Source organism: Battus philenor, unplaced genomic scaffold, assembly GCF_028537555.1.
Source record: "Battus philenor isolate CCGP_79_NKW_IND1 unplaced genomic scaffold, ilBatPhil1.0.hap1 SCAF_3, whole genome shotgun sequence".
Lineage (NCBI taxonomy): Eukaryota > Metazoa > Arthropoda > Insecta > Lepidoptera > Papilionidae > Battus > Battus philenor.
This window is the reverse complement of record NW_027181693.1, coordinates 4,274,306-4,291,176: the sequence shown is the minus strand read 5'-3', so window position 1 is coordinate 4,291,176 and position 16,871 is coordinate 4,274,306. Positions and strand designations below refer to the sequence as shown.

The following is a 16,871-nucleotide window of genomic DNA, read 5'->3' as shown; positions in this document are numbered from 1 at the left end:
TTCTTTAACTCTTCTGAAGAAAAGTTTAATAACTGTAATAACTTGTATTTCGAAAACTAATTTAAAATTGTGAGACCCGTTAATAGAAGAAAAAAATTTTTTTAGTGTGATTTTTATAATCGATTTGTACGCATCGATCGTACAATTATAGTATCGAATATATTAAACAATCGCACATTTATGTAAGAAATGATCGCTTTCAATCTTCATTTCACTTTCCTCTCCTCCTCAGCTGAAGGATAATTTTCTTACAAAGCTCCACAGCTGCCTCACCCGTGGTGCTACCCCATGTATTCGTGGCGCACAATATTGACACTCATGGCGTTGCGTAGGGAGAACCTGTGTAACTCCGTCTCTGCTGTGGAAGTAAAAGTAGATACACCTGCTTCTTTCCCAAAGCCTTGAAGCTTTGAATTCTCGCAATAGGCTAGCACAGCAAGAACTGGTACTAAAAGGTTTCTGAGATATTTAACTGATCAATGTGAACAAGGCTTTTAGGTTTCTAAAATCTAATTGAGTTTAACAAACATACTAAAGTAAATGTGTTTTGTTAAATTAGCAAAATTTTGAAATTCAAAATATTCAGGAACACCGCCTGGCTTGTTGCCTTGACTTATCTCGAGTTAATACGGCTTAATATTCCCTTGAAATGTCGATTAGGTTTAATCATTTATTTAATGGTAACTGTGGTACTCATAACAGAGGTATCGTACAAAGTATTTTATAATACAAATTCTGCATTCATCGTCACAAGTTCAAAGGTCACCCTCAAAATTAAATAAAGCAATGTCGTTTTCACATTGTTGCTTTGAGATAGGTGCTATGGTGAATGATAGGTAGACTTCATTCAGCAAAAGGCACTTAACACCGGTTAATCGTTATTTTCTTTATGAGACCCTACTTAATAAGCGTAAATATGTGATTGTTTCTTCTATTTTAATATATCAGATTCAATATATTTTAAAAAGAGGACTAAATAGTAATACGCTTTACCTAGTAATTGATTATTAAAAAAATTGATACACTGACTGGCAGCTGTAAATTTTGTGCACGTACAAATGAAATAAAAATTAAACCTACTTTAACTAATGCTATACTAGAGAGTTAAGGTCCACTTTGTAAATTTTTTGTTTGACCAATCTGCCGCCTCGGTTTAAAACCCCAATATCTTCCGCTCCGAGACACTTTAAAGCAGATAATAAGAGGGTGGTATTTAATAAAACGTTGAAAACTGAGTGGCGTACCTGCGTTTATTGCTATTACACCATCGTCCTCCCGTTCTTTCCGCATTCGAAGAAAGTTTTTCTATTATCCCTAATATTTCATTTAGTCGGTTTCATCTAATATCATTACTTGTAGGGAGGCTTTCAACAAATTCTTTAAAAGCTGCATTGTTATTACGGTCGGTAGGAGACGTGATGAATTTTTCAAATGGGATCGTTTTGCGTTCATTTCGTCTTATTAAGCCTGTCACAGTATTACAGCTTAGGGAGTGATTTGAGGTTTCGTCTTTCAGAAAAGTAATAGGTAAAACATTCTATTCGTCCGGTGGGATTTATAAAAACTTACTGTGCAGAGTATTTAAAAACAGAACAACTCTCGACTTAAAATCTTTAGAAAAGGAAAGTAATGAAATATAATTTTAATACTGATGCCTTATCTTAAATCATTTAACATTAATTTATTATCTAAGCCGTTAGGGTAGATAGCTCTGCCGGACTTAATTTGATCAGAACACAGAATGGTTATCCACGTCTTTTACCGTCATCTTTTCCTATAAAACTATTTTCATTATCTGGGTGTCTACGAGCGATGTCGCCAAAATAACTTAAAACTAGTTGTCTTGATCTTCAGTTAGACTACTATGAAATTGTTGGAGTGTCTTAAAGTCCAAGTTATGAATAACATTTTCATACACAATTAATGTTTTTAAAACATAGAAGTTAATTAATTAACGTCTCTACGAAACAAAATACATTTGTCTTCGTCGATGATTATATACTTATTTTATTAATTTTTATTTCATATTTGTAACATACGTAAATTTGTTTCAGGGGCTATGTTAAAAGTTTCAATTTCTTGTTGAAATGACGTACCAGTGATATCAATGAAAAATAAGTTTTTGTTAAAGATAATTACTTTCGACAGGGTTGTCAACTGTAGTAACGCATAATGAAACAGCACGACTGGCTGGCGATGCTTCGCGCGGTTCGGGTGGGGTGCTCTTTGCTGCCGGTGGATGCGCGGCAGCAGCCCTGGCGCTGTTAGCAGGAGCCGCTGCTGCAGGGACTTTATATCGGCGTGGAAATAAAGCGAGACACCATGACTCTATTCAGTAAGTATAATTCTTTAATACTTCAATAAATATTCTCTTAGATAATCTAAATAATTTCAGGATGTCCACTACTGGATATAAGTTCCCCTTATAAGTTTTCAAAAGGTCCTGTTGGAAGTGCTTGTACCGATACCTCTGCTATTCTTAGCATGTATCTTTTGATACCGCAGAACATATGGTTCTAAGAATCCTCGTAAGACGCTTAGCTTAAACAGTATGTCATTAACAGTTACATTATTTATAGCAGTATTCATAACAATTTTTTTATAAAACTACGCAGCTAACCTTAGATATTTATTACTAATATAATGTTGGTGGTTTCAACAAAATTTCAGTAGAACACAGTGCAATAACGTTTTGAGAGATACTAGTACACTTCGGCGGTTCATGTGACCCACTCTGCCTGCCTAAAAAGACTTTAAAATATTTATCCTCCCTAAATTATAACTTTTTAACAAGCAGTTGTTAAAAAAAATGTTTCTAACCTGTTATAACTAATTTTGAACGCTTATCTACAAGGCGTCACGCTGACAGACATATGTACATTTGCAACTAAAGAAATTTAAAAGGATCCACGATTAAAAATTAAAGTGGAGGCCCAATTTCAGAATGGTCCCTAAATCACGTATACGAGTACGTTGATAATAAAAAAAAGCATGACGTTTTTCTAAGGTGTATCAACAACTTACATGATTAAATTCAAAGTTTTCTTTTAATTTATTTCATCTCTTAATCTCATTTTTCACATTGAATTCGTCTCTTCATATTGACAACGTCATTAATGGATTTAAAAATAATGATGAGTGTTACAATGTCTTGTTGAGAAAAAAATATAAAAAGCTGCTTTTTTGAACACCTATATTAGTTCTGGTCACTTATTATTTCTCCCTTAATTTCGTATTACTAAAATTCAGATATTTTTTCTCAAACCAGACTTCTCTTCCTATTGCAAAAAACCTGTAATGAAATGCTTGGAAAATGTAAGTCTAAATCCTTCATCCTTCAGCAGGTTGTAGAGTTTTTTTTCTGTTGTAACTCTCTCTCCTACTTTTACCGCATACAAGTTCATTATTTCGTTAACCAGATCTTAATACTTTATCAATTTAGTTGTGTTTTCTTTAGGTATGTTTGTTTAAAATAGCAAAAAGTCCGGTTTAAAAGGCGTCACAGCAATATTTGCGGAGATTGAACATCATTATTTTCACACTACATGTATCCCAGCGGGTAAAGTAAAGAATATTAAATAAAGAAGATATTTCTCAATATAATTTAGCGCGATAGAATAAATAGTTTTCAACTGTTCCTTTTTTAAACTGGTTATATAAACATCGAGTGTAAGTTTTATTAAAAAACTTACAAAATGTGTCACTTGCACATTATAAAGTGTATTGGAAGCCACCCTTGTCTCTGGCGCGGTTGATGGATGACCGCTGGGGAGGGTTTATCGATAGATAATAAATAGCCCTGCGAGCATTAATTGCTTGCTGCCTTTGGTGTTTCCCAGTAAAATATTGTCGCTTTGATACATTTTTAACGACTCCAATGAATATTCAATTTCCATTGTTTCGTACAAATATTTGGAAGTTTACTTTTCATTTTTGAAATTAAAAAAGAAATCTTTAATCTGATAGCTAGTCATAAAAAATGAAAATAAGCGACATTCAATTCAGCTAACGAGAATATAGAAACTTTACTTTGTAAAACTGGTCAGTATTTAAAGGAAACTAATATAGTTATACGTTGTAAATTAAATATAGCCCCAGGTACTATACTATTATACTACATGAGTCATCGTTTTAAGCCATAGATGCCCACTTTAAGGTATAGGGCGATATACTATAAACACCACGCTTGGCAGGCGGGTTTGGGATCGCAGTGTAGTATTATGGTACGCAAAGGTAACTGCTGCCCTGGGACTAACAGTCAAACTAGTTAAGTTCAATCTTGAGAAAGGAGACAACCGTCGAATCCAACTCGGCTAGCCAGTGTTTGGACACATACGAAACAGTTTCTCTTCCAATATCTCTTATTGTCTGAAGACTACAACGAATACATGTTGATTTCATCGTATATTTACAATTAAATGATGACTTACGACACCAAAACGTAGTATCTCTCTTCGGATCTCATTTAGACCAAAAATTCAAACTTATATTCACTCAACTTGCCCTAGAAAAAGCAATGCTCGGGATTTCTTGGCTTTACTCTTGTCTGGAGAATACGAACGACTAGCGCAGTGTAGAATATCCATGTAGAAGCCACTTCCATCCAGTCCACTGCATCCATCATAGAAATATTTTAATATTCGGTGTTTTAGATTATGATATCTTAATCTTAATAAAATTCATCAAACACAAGTTTATTTACACTTAAAAAAAAAATTATTTTAGCTTCGATTAAATTTGCAAACATAGATGTAAAAATGTATTTAAAATTTTTTCACTAGCACTTCGTATACAACTGCGGCGTATGGGAGTCATCAAAATGTTTTACTGCGACTTGATACCTTAGGACGGCCGCCTAGTTCTACTGGGTCCTATGCTACGATTGCAAGCTTGCATAAGTTCCCTTTCGGTGAGTTAAAATTTAAAAATGTAATAAAATACTGTTTATCTATTAAAATTTAATATCTTCTGTACTTATGATATATGCATGTTAGCATTAATATACATAGGTCTCTCCTACACGCAATGAACTCACCATTCCGATCATATTTTCTCTAACCAATCATGATTAGTAGTGATTCAAATAAAATGTGTTCGAGTATCAGATTTCAGACAGTTCAGTAGCAGATCTCGCAGCGTTCTATCACGGTAATCGTTAAACATTTTAGCCTATTCGCGTTAAAAATGAAGTGAATCTTTGTTATCCAGTCTAGCCTTAGCCTGTTCATTTTTCGTAACTGGAAAGAAGTGTAAACTTAAAGGTATACTTTCTAACACAACGGCTAAATAAGTAAAATAACTTGATTGATTATGTGCTTGGCTAGGGTGGCAGATTCGTGTTTTACTGCATGTTTAACAATAAGTCCGGAACCGTGTATTATTAACGTAATAAATATATTTAATCAGTTTTGAAATTTTCACTTAAAGAGAAAATGGTATGTGTACTGTATAAAAAAATAATCTTAATCTATTACCTCTAATTTAAAAATCTATTGCAAAAAAGTGCTATTGTTCTAAAAAGAATGAAATCTGGGAATATTTAAAGTCATCTAGTAATAATGTATATTGTTCAAGAATATTACTTTACCTTATAATGTTTTTTCTGTTTATAATGTTTAAACAGGCATCTCAGATAAAAGGCCTGATTTGAATCAGATGTTCAAACTTCGTTTAAATTTTTCCATCACAATCATTTCGTTCACTATTGGTGAGCAGTATTAATATCATATTATTCGCAAGCTATATTTATATCCCAGACAACGAATACTCTACTCTTTTTTAAATAAGTTCGTATCAAAAACATTCAACGAAATTGCTTCAAGGGATATGATCCATTACACAAAATTTTCACCGGTTAAATTCGCTCTGTAAATTATTCGAACAAACGAGTGCAAGTCTGCCAGAGAGTTATTAAAATTAGCGGCGCATAACTCACATCAAGCGAAAAGTTTTTATGCGGAAAAATGTTAATAAATCGAGTATTAACAGGCAGTCGACGTTCGCCGTCGCCGTACGCTACGACGCATATTGGAGAGCATGTGTACGCCAAGCCCGACAGCCGTGTGTCGTACTACGCTGCCTCGAACCTCACGCAAGTTTCCCAGGTAACACCGATCTTTTTACTTCCAAGTTTTCTATTTCAACTCCTTTAATTCAAACCAATAAAATTATCATTATTTTCCTCGTGATTTCTTTAGTAACCTGTTGAGATTGATATCATACAAATGCTATTGGAGAACTTGTATTGAGAGAAAATACGAAGCTTACAATAGCCTCCACCATTTTTTAACTCTACAGATTATGTGGCACCACACTGCTTTTCTCAAAAGTCATTTCTCAGTATTTCATGGATTCACCATGTCGGTGTCAGTTCCAAAGCGTTGTAGTGAGAATCGATGTTTATAGTCCCCAGGGCTGACAACCCGCTTATTAAGTTTAAGGAGGTCGGTCTTCTTGCTAAGCATTGGCGTTCACTTTCATCGCCCAGACTTTTCTCACTTCCTTAAAAATTATCATATATATAGTATAAAAATAGTTATCATTTTCGTGCTAAAACTTATAAGACAATATACGTTTTATTTAAAATTAATAATAAAAAGCATAGAAAATGTTGTTAATAACAATAATTTTAAGATATCAGATATTTTTTCCTCTCTTAATCTCCTACATTTCTATTTATTTTTATAATTTTTAGTAAGGCTTTTTACAATTTAATTATTTTATTTTAGTTATCAAATTTGATATTGCGTTTAACTTTGCATACTGTATTAATTAATAGTCGGATCAGATAACGGTTTTGTTGTAATTCTCAATAATAAATGTACGACTGAAAAACAAACTGATTTAATTTATACGCTACTATAATATCACTATCTAGTTTTCTAAAAAGCTATGTATTTTATTAGAAAGAGAGATTTGAGCTTAAAAATTTCCCACTATCTTATTGAATTAATTCTTCAACCATTTAACGTTAGAAGAAAATCCTTTGAAAATCTTTAAGCCATATAAATATCTGTAACATCTATTCTCATCGTTTCAGACATCTAAATCTTCTGTTTATAGCCCATAATGGATAAATTAGCTGCCATTAAGGGTTACCGCTGATCTCGCCGCTCCGCGTATCATAACATTATACGTATAAAAACCTCTATGTTCCGTATGACCGGTAAATGGATCTAGTTTAAAATGATATTATTTAAACTGTAAAGTCAGAGAAAATTTCTTTTGTATAAGAGAAACTATACCTAAAATGTTAAAAACTAATGTTAAGTTAAAGGATTACATTTGTTCTCTAAAATGACCACTAAACAAAGGATAATAACCACGACTGAATAGAGAAATAATTGTAAACAGTTCGCTAGACGTGAAGGATCTTAATGCGTAATTAATATTTATTTATTGTAATTTATGTAAACGTTTATAGTGAGGATAACTTAATAAATATTAAACGCGAACCTTTTTCAGTAAAAAATAAAATAAAAGTGGTGGGATTGTTCTAAATATTATAAATAAATCATAAGAAATTTTGTAGTTATTAAAATGTTAACGTTGTTCAAGCTGACTTAATTTTTAGGATTACAAGAAACTTCCAAAATAACACATTTGCGGAAAGTACTCTTATATATATTATACTTCTAACAGAGTAACAATTTCTTGAGAAATCCGAATTCTCTGGCGGTTTAAGACTTACTTCGTTTGCTTTCAGCATTTGATTTTAACAATCAGGTATAAAATATATGTCTATCCGATAGTAAATATTTTTTTTTACAATGAAGAGATTTTATAACGTGGTCACTCCGGTACAAATAAAATAATTTTCGTTATAATATTTTTAAGCAAACAAAACAAAAAAAACGTAATAACTATAATATATATAATATACATTATGTATATTTCTCATAAATTTTAATTTATACTCATTTAAAAGTTTCAGAATATTTTTGACAAATATCAGCACTATGCTGTCATGAACACATAATACTGGCCTATTTTAAAAAAAGGATCTCAAATTTCGAAAATACCCTTAATTCACACACCGACCTATTATTATTCTATAGCAAATATTACTAAGAATTTATATCTCATAAGTGAACATACAGAGCGTAAAATTTTCAAGCCAATATTGATAAGTTTATATTCAGTGAATTGTGATAAACCTTTATAAGTCAAAAGAGTGCTTAAATTTTAGGTTTGGCTCCTTTTATTTGTGAAACGGGAGTGATACATAACAATGTTAAATAATAATGTTAACAAAAACTTTCGACTTTTTTTAATCTGATCATGGTACGGACACAGTATGAATTTTCTTTTTAATATTAATTTTTAAAGAATATCAAAGCAATTTTCTATAAAGGAGTTCTTTATTTCTTTAAGTTACCTCGTCCGGGCTTGGGTGCGCATGAAATGAGCCCTTTACCTCGTTAGAGATCCAATTTGAGCCGCCTGCAACACCACCCCTTCAGGTGATACAAACGTAATGCAATTAGCGACTTGCTTTGACGCGGACCTATGAGGACTAGATGAGCAATTGATACATTTTTTTACAGCTGAATTGCAAGCAAATTGACAATATTTATGTATAATAATTAATCACCAGAATCTGATTTGTGCTAGATGAAGAAGAGTATAAATTTTGTTTAACATATAAGTAAATTATTATTTTTAGTGGTTAGCTTTGTAATGTTACACTGTTCGGCTACAAGCTTCTTTACCAAAAGAGAGTACGTACTAGAAGAAGTACTGCAAATAGGTGATGTCTAAATAATTGAGATTTATATATATGCTTATAGAAAGTCTAATCTGAGATCTAATCAAGTTACAATTCTGGGTAATAAGTCATATCGCGAATGGATCATGATTATTTAATAAGAAATTAAATAGTTAAATAAAGAGTAATTGTAAATAACATTTATATATTTATTAATCAAAACCTTTCATAATATTTTTAATATCAATTTATATACATTATTAATTGATATTAAAAGTTGACAACTCTTTTTTATATTCATCATTTGTTTGTCTATTTTATGAGTTGCTGCTAAATTGTCACAATAAATATGATACAATTATAATACATATTTCTTCCGAAAGCGGCTTACGATGGTTTTGTTCGTATGCACAAAAGAATTAATAAAAAACTGCAATTTACATAAGGCTAGTATTAACAATAAACATATTAGGTTTATTGCGGGCCTTCGTAGTCACGTATAATATTCTCTGATTGATAGATATGCTCATGGTTTATATAAATAGCACTAAACGATTCAAAATTAATACTTTATTTCTTCGTCTTTATCTGCAGTTAGTCTTAGATGATAATTGGATATGTTCCTTGTTTAAAATGGATTACAATATGAATAATTTGTTGTTTCTTTGTGCCATCTAGCTCACTTTACATCTTTATTTTATTAGACTTGGCACGACTCAGTCTTTTTAATTTGTCTCCCCATTCTGTGCATAAATTTACAGCGTCTTTGTATATTCGCAAGGAAATATGAATAAGTTTTGTTGAGTAAGGGTGAGGTGATAGCAGGCCGCTGTTGTGTGCGTATTGTTACTAATAGAGGGAGAGAGATAGAATGAAGGGGGCGCTTGTTGACTGTAAGTAAATAAAGTCCAAACGGATGAGTTTATGCGTACTTCATTGCTTAACGTATTGTTTACATCGCAATAAATTTTAATGTAGTTATTATTATCACAGTATCATGATGTTTTTGCCTTGTGACTATTTATATCAAATTATTAACGACTAAGCTGAGGTCCTCTCATATACAATACAATAACAAGCATTAAATTATTTTTCTTAAATTCCTGATTCCTTTCCCTTTTTTAATTGGATTACACCTTACCGGGTAGAATATTAATATAAATATCATCACTATTTCAGCGATAGGATGAAAGAATTCCTCTGCTGGTCTAAGGCCTCCCACATACATTTCTTATAGGACTGGTTGGAGGCGACCTGATTCATTATATACGACGTCATATCCTGATTATTTCAGCCCATATAGGTTGTCTGTAAGGTGTAGGCCTTCTCCAAAAATAAATTTGGGGAGATATACCATAATCTCCAAGCTAGGTACGCGGGTTGGTGATCGCTGTATTATGGTACGCAGAGGACTCTCTGGAAATTTGTTAGTGTCGAAGACTGTTTCTGTTGCTATTCAAACTGTTAACCTGGGCGCTTTACAGTTTCATCGGAACTGAGTTCACAGAACTGAAGGGTTCGAGAACTTATCTTAGCATGTAGGAAACAGCTCTACCCGACGCTGCTGCCCATCTGGAAACTTGTTTGTGAACAGTAGTAATCCCATATAATTAATGCACAAAGTGAGAATAATATTAGATTGTATCCCGTAAAATACCACTGCTTTAACTTCCGATATATATTTCGTAAAATAAAACGTTATAAAATCTTATGCTGTTTTTTTTATTTAATGATGTAGTTAATTAGACGACTATAATATCAATAAATACGAGAACAAAATATCAAATACATGAAAAGATTTATTGAAATGTCGTACCATTTCAATAAATGTTTCCATGTAGTGTAACTACATAATGAAGGAACTTCTCATTGTCCGCTCAGAACAAACTTCGTCAGCGACTAGACTTTGTTCGCGCAGTATTTGAGGGGTACAAAGTCTTTTGTGTTCTTGGATTTGTAAACGTGTGATTCCAAAGCTGTTACAAATGTTAGGTCTGTTCTTATTTGTTGTATGTGTGGCAGCAGAGAATAAAATATTATTAAATAATATATTAAAAATAACGTACTGAATCTTGCCGTATGCCTTTCGTATTTTTGTTAATTTTAAAGGTATACATATCGTTATAAAATCTCCTTCCTTGTACCATATTTAGATATATATATTCTTATATATGTTTTGTAATACAAGACCTGTAATTTGTCACACAGGATAAATCAATCGTTTTTAATGATTTTATATATATGCCTGTGTATGAATGCAATGGTTATTTATAAGCAGAAACCTTTACAGTTTTTCACCTATTTCCAATAACCTTGTATAAAAAGATCATTGACACCGATTTCTTTTTTTCAGTTGTAATACGACAGTGCTATAAGTTTTAGTAGTACAAAGTACGAATTTTAAAAACGCGTTTTCTTGCTATTTTATTATAATTTTCATTTTTGGATAAGGGCACCATATATTAGTAAATAACAAATGAGCTATATTCAAAGGTGAATGTCTATCTCATTTGTTTTTTATCGATTTTAGTTATATTGTGTTTACAAATGATATTATTTTCTATGTAACATATGATGTGTGCTATTCCAAAGTGTGAAGTTTCCTTTATAATAAATAGCGTTCTCAAATGCAAATTTGTTTTTAATAAATTTTCCTTTGTTGCAAAAGCCTCTATAACTTTTCCATTTACACCATAAGCAAAGTTAGTATTATTTATTTAACATCCAATATAAGTTTGAAACAAAATTCAGCAACAGAATTCAATTAGCAGTATCGTTCTGCATTCCAGGAAAAGGCAAAATGTAATTACTTGGTCGCTCACCTGACTTTTAACTAGCTAAATGAGTATAAGATCTGTTACAAACTGTTTTATAACTAACAATCGTACAAATTGCTAATATTCTTTTTTAATATGTGTACTTTCTTTTACGACATTATATTAAAGTGAATCCCTTTTATTTAGGATTGCCACCGCTTACACACAAGTTGTCAGAGGTTAGGCAGCAGTCTTTGTTCATACAATAATGCCTCATTGCGATTGCCAACCCGCCTGTCAAGCATGACAATTATAATATATCGCTTCTTGATATCTTTGAGGGAAGCCTATACCTTGCAGTAGGCATCTTTGGGCAGAAACGACGAATTCCTTTTTTAATTTGATTTAACATTAACTTTTTTATTTTTACATCTTTATGTTCTCTACAAAAAATTTATAGTCAAAAATATCCTGAAACTTTTGCCTGTTTATTATAGTTTTTTACGTTCTGTTTTTGTTGTTCGCTTAAAAATATGATTAGGATAATTATTTTATCTTAATTTCGTTTTAATAAAACTATTATTCACGTGTAGTATTATTAACGTATTTACTATTTAGATTTACTGAAATATCTTTAGTTTATTTTTATCCATTATTCGTTATAGCGCAAGTAAAAGTTATTCGTTTTCTGCGTTTAATGATATTTAATTTTCTTTATTATTACTCAAATTTTCTTAAAGCTTTATTTTATACAACCTTTAGTTTAATCGACACATCCAGTACTTAATGAAAAACTTTAAAAACGATGCGAAAAACTTAATCATCGTTATTATTTAAACTAAGCTATCGTTATTTTTCTACGTGTGCGAACTAATGTTTCTTTAAGAGACACTAACGTGTGTTTTAAAAGGTAATAAAAATATTCAGTATGTGCATTTAGTTTAAATCAACAAACTGCATCAATTTTCATTACATATATGTAAACCAATCTCCAGCATTATTTATAATTCTACTACACACCTAAAGTATAAAGATTTCCGTTTATTGTAATAGCAAACTGCAAAGGATCGCATTACGGATCCGTCGGAACAACTTCGTTACCTCACTGCACCTCGGTCAAATATACGGTTGGAAATTCTCACACACGAAGGCACTTTTGGCCGGGTTTACAAAGGAGTTTACAAGCGGGGAGATACTTACGAGGAAGTTATCGTGAAGACTGTATCAGGTGAGTACTTCATACATTTGACTACAGAATTACCTTTATGATCAAAGAGTTAAAATAAATGAATCATTTAACATCGTTTAGCTTTAAAGATAATTAACGTATGACTTGCAAATTTAAGTAATAGAAAGTGTGCCATAAATTTTTGACTTTTCCTTTTTAAGTGACAATTGAAAATCGAACACACTAACGAATCTAATATGATGCATCTCAAAGATACTGTTATAAAAAATAAACAATTTCTGTTTCAATATTGTTTGAAATCCGTGTCAGGTTTTAATGTTTTTGCAAATATATTTTATTAGTGTTTTTAAAGCTGTATTTTTTTTGTTAATAATTGAGTCCAGTGTCATTTGTCATCACTTCAGTCGCAGGACGTCCGGAGCTGAAAATTGGTCTTCCCCACTGATAACTAACGTGTTTGTAACGCTTATAGTTTTATTTTAAATTAAAGGATGATGAATTGAATGATGATATTTGAAGATTTATAAAGTACTTAGTTTGATAAATTTTGTTTTGTTATTATTCTTATAACGTACCGTACACAAATCACAAACTGTAAACGATTCTGATATTTATAACATGACATATTTTACAAAAAATGGTCTTTTATATCAGAGGAGAAAAAATCACGTTAATTATTACCTTTAAATGTCTAGAAGCGGCATCAGCTATGCAAGCCGCCCTGTTTGTGGCCGAAGGTTTAAGACTTTGTGGATTGGTACACGCTAATGTGCTCGCGCCAATGGCCGCTTGTGCTGAGGAAGCTCGAAAGCCACTTCTAGTTTACTGCTGTGTTTCACATTCTTCGAATTTAAAGAGGTAAGATTTATCAATTAAAAATTTCTAATCGTCTATAGTCTTTACGAATGGTTTAGTATTTTGTTTACAAATTCCTATAAAGTCACCATAATTTTAAGTTAGAAAAGGACCAATATATAGCTATTTCCGCCATGCAGCAGTAGATTCGAACTCTGTGTTTGGCACTAATCGGTGTGACATTACTACTGAGGATGCCCCGTGTCGAGTGATTAAACGGTGGTAGTTGTGTAATTCACAATGTTTGCCGTATACGCATTTATCAGCGGGCTGGCAGGCGGTGCACTTTATTGCACGACTACTGCTGTATGACGGAAGTAGCTATATATAGGTCCTTTTCTTACTTAGGATGGACTTCCGCAAAATAACGCCTGAATCCATTAGATATTCACCATAACTTTAACTAAAACACCATCATTCCAGCTGTAGCAAGTCCATTGCTTTATATATACCTTAGATTTTCAATAAGACGGGATGAATGGCAAGTCTATCCAGCGTCTTCCGACGACCAAGGCGGTGTATCCGCGTTTCTCGTCTCATGCTGCTCTAAGCGATCCACGGTTTTCATTTCAGAACCTTAGAGCTCCAATGAAAACATATTCCGTTACAAAAATAATTGTCTGTAACTGTTTGTAACTATTAGCTTTTTATAGATTTTATTGTGTTAAAGAAAATAAGTTTGTTAAATTACATATATTTGACATTTATCGCCAAAAAGTTTTTTTTTTATGAATTAAAGAACACTTGACAAATATTAGACTATATTGTTTCTGTTAATTTCTTGAATAAATATTTTAATTTGAAACGTTATTCATCTGTCATAAACAATTTCCTTTCGTAGATTTTTAACATCCTGTCGATTGGGACATCAGACAACACCGGCGACTCGCGAGCTCGTGGACTTGGGAGCCCAAGCGGCTTGTGGATTAGCTTATCTCCATGTACAGCGTGTTATCCATGCTGACGTTGCAGCCAGGAATTGCATGTATGAACAAAATCTTTCAATCCTCAATCTTCCTCTCGACTCACATAATTTATTATCCTAAATAGTGTTTTGCCCATCAATTTAAAAAAAAATGACGGAATGATAAAGGGAAAAAGGGAGAAATAGCCGCTTGATGAAGGCGATGAAAAAATAAATATTTTTTTCTTTAAATAATTATCTTTCACTGGCATTGAACACAAAATTCGAATCTGATCACGTGTCATTTAGATTGTGGTAAAAAAAAGTATGTGTATCTATATTTATAAACACGATTAATTGTTCTTTTTTTGGTAAATATTTAGAGTGGATGAGAAATTGAGACTTAAAGTGACTGACAACGGTTTATCAAGAGACCTATTCCCTGATGACTATCACTGTCTTGCCGATAACGAGAACCGGCCGGTGAAGTGGATGGCGCCGGAGTCTCTGCTTCAAAATCAATACACCACTGCTTCGGATATGGTAGGAAGGCTACGTAATAATATCAGTTATATATTTTGTAACTTATTGATACTCTTTGTGAAACGAATTAGTATCCACACCAATAACAAATATAAATACTTTGTGTACAGAGTTTTATTCATAAACACAGTATTATAAAAATAAATACATTTGCATATACTTAATGTAGTGTGTCATTAGAATATTTATATTTATATTTTCTTTAGGTAATAGTAGTCAAAGTATATTTCGTCAGAGTAACTTGTATCAAAAGTTCTAATTTAAAACTTAATAGATTATAAAGATGTTTAATTAACAATCTATGAGTAGTTCTAACATGATTCTCGTCGTCAGTGGTCGTTAGGAATAACTTTGTGGGAGCTCGCAACGTTAGGGGCGTCACCGCTGGCCGAGCTAGACGCTGCCGATGTGGGAGCTTTCCTCAGCGGTGGATACAGACCTTCGCAGCCTCATAACTGTCCTGATGAGTTGTGAGTATGGTGGTCAAATCTTATTGTTTATATATATATGGTTATTTTCACATAGCTATTAACTATATCCCCGCTCGATACAAATATTGATGGTCAAAATAATATATTTCTTGGTCTAGATATTTTTTAATTATTATAACTGCTATGTAAAAGAAATTTATGCTATTTTTTTATTTTTCATATATTTTGTAAATCGAAAAAAAAATTAACAAATAACTTTTGTATCTAAAAAGAACAGTAAGAACAGAAGACGGACATGTTTGTTGTAGTCTAGAGTCTTAGAGCGTTTTGTATTTGTGTGCTTCTAAACGATTCGTTTAAAATTACAACTTATAAACATTTACTAAAATTATTAAAGGAATCTATCATTACTAAAATTACATGATTTAGCTACAACTGTGATTTTTAATTCAGTTATTAACTTTATTTACTAACTGGCAAAAGTTTTTTCTTTATATTTTATACTTATTATATGTATTTCTACTCTAGTGGCTATTGTGAAAAAAATGCAATTATTATAAACAGGTACGGGCTTATGTCGTGGTGTTGGACCACGTTACCGACGGGTCGACCCTCTGCACCTCAACTTCTAGCTGCTCTCCATGATTTTAGACAAGCACTAAGCACTTATATTTAATTTATTTCTCTTATCACTCACTGTAAACTTTCCAATGTTTTCTATTTTAAAAAAAACTTAACCTCCGGTAAAGTCATAGGTTATATCAATTTTCATTTAATATGTTACTTTTTAATTCCTATTTATTACTTATTGAAAACTCTTTGTTTAATTCTCTTCAAATACCAAAGTGCCTGTGAAAACAGCTTTTAATTTAGTAATTTTAAAATAAACACGAATTTTAATTTTACGCTATGAACGTAAATAGTTTTAAAAATAGGTTTTATATAGGAAACCGCAAAACGTAACTGGCACAAGTTTTTTTTTTTTCAAATTTAAAAATAATATCATTATCTGTGTCGGTCCCTAAATCAATATAATTACCCGTAAATATAACATAAATTACGTGTCTGAAATATAGATTATATTTTTAAATTATTTATTCATGTGTGATATTTTAAGAATAAGTGTGAGATAATGTAATTGTAGAAATTTAAGATTTTGAAGACGATACCATAACTTGTCTTAACGTTTATGGAAAGTTAGATAAATGGGTAACAGAAAATTGCACCAAAAATGGAATTCAAAGAATTCGTCTTAACTTGAGTGAAAACTCGTATGTGTACATGTAATTAGTTAAATGATAAAATTATATGATACTTAGGAAATTAATTATTAAATCCTTTCGGGTGTACAATTACCGTCTTTACTTAAATTTGTAAAAATAAGTCAATCAAATATAATTCTTGTTCACGATTAATGGTCGTATACATTATTCGGGTTATTAAAAAACGATATAGGTAAAACAAATGGCGGGATGTGTAATCTAAT

The 16,871-nt window shown here is 31.8% G+C and overlaps 1 protein-coding gene across 1 annotated transcript in view; it reads left to right on the top strand.

Annotated features, from left to right (window-relative positions):
- The window catches only part of Drl-2 (Derailed 2), a 52,267-nt gene extending 36,206 nt beyond the window's left edge, over window positions 1-16,061 (top strand). The window contains exons 5-14 of the mRNA XM_068770321.1: window positions 2,149-2,335; window positions 3,342-3,344; window positions 4,782-4,909; window positions 5,989-6,104; window positions 12,517-12,691; window positions 13,348-13,510; window positions 14,349-14,492; window positions 14,795-14,954; window positions 15,288-15,424; window positions 15,950-16,061. Coding sequence (XP_068626422.1) covers window positions 2,149-2,335; window positions 3,342-3,344; window positions 4,782-4,909; window positions 5,989-6,104; window positions 12,517-12,691; window positions 13,348-13,510; window positions 14,349-14,492; window positions 14,795-14,954; window positions 15,288-15,424; window positions 15,950-16,061 — 1,325 coding nt within the window. The remainder of the gene's footprint in view (window positions 1-2,148; window positions 2,336-3,341; window positions 3,345-4,781; window positions 4,910-5,988; window positions 6,105-12,516; window positions 12,692-13,347; window positions 13,511-14,348; window positions 14,493-14,794; window positions 14,955-15,287; window positions 15,425-15,949) is intronic.
- The last annotated feature ends 810 nt before the right edge of the window (window positions 16,062-16,871 follow it).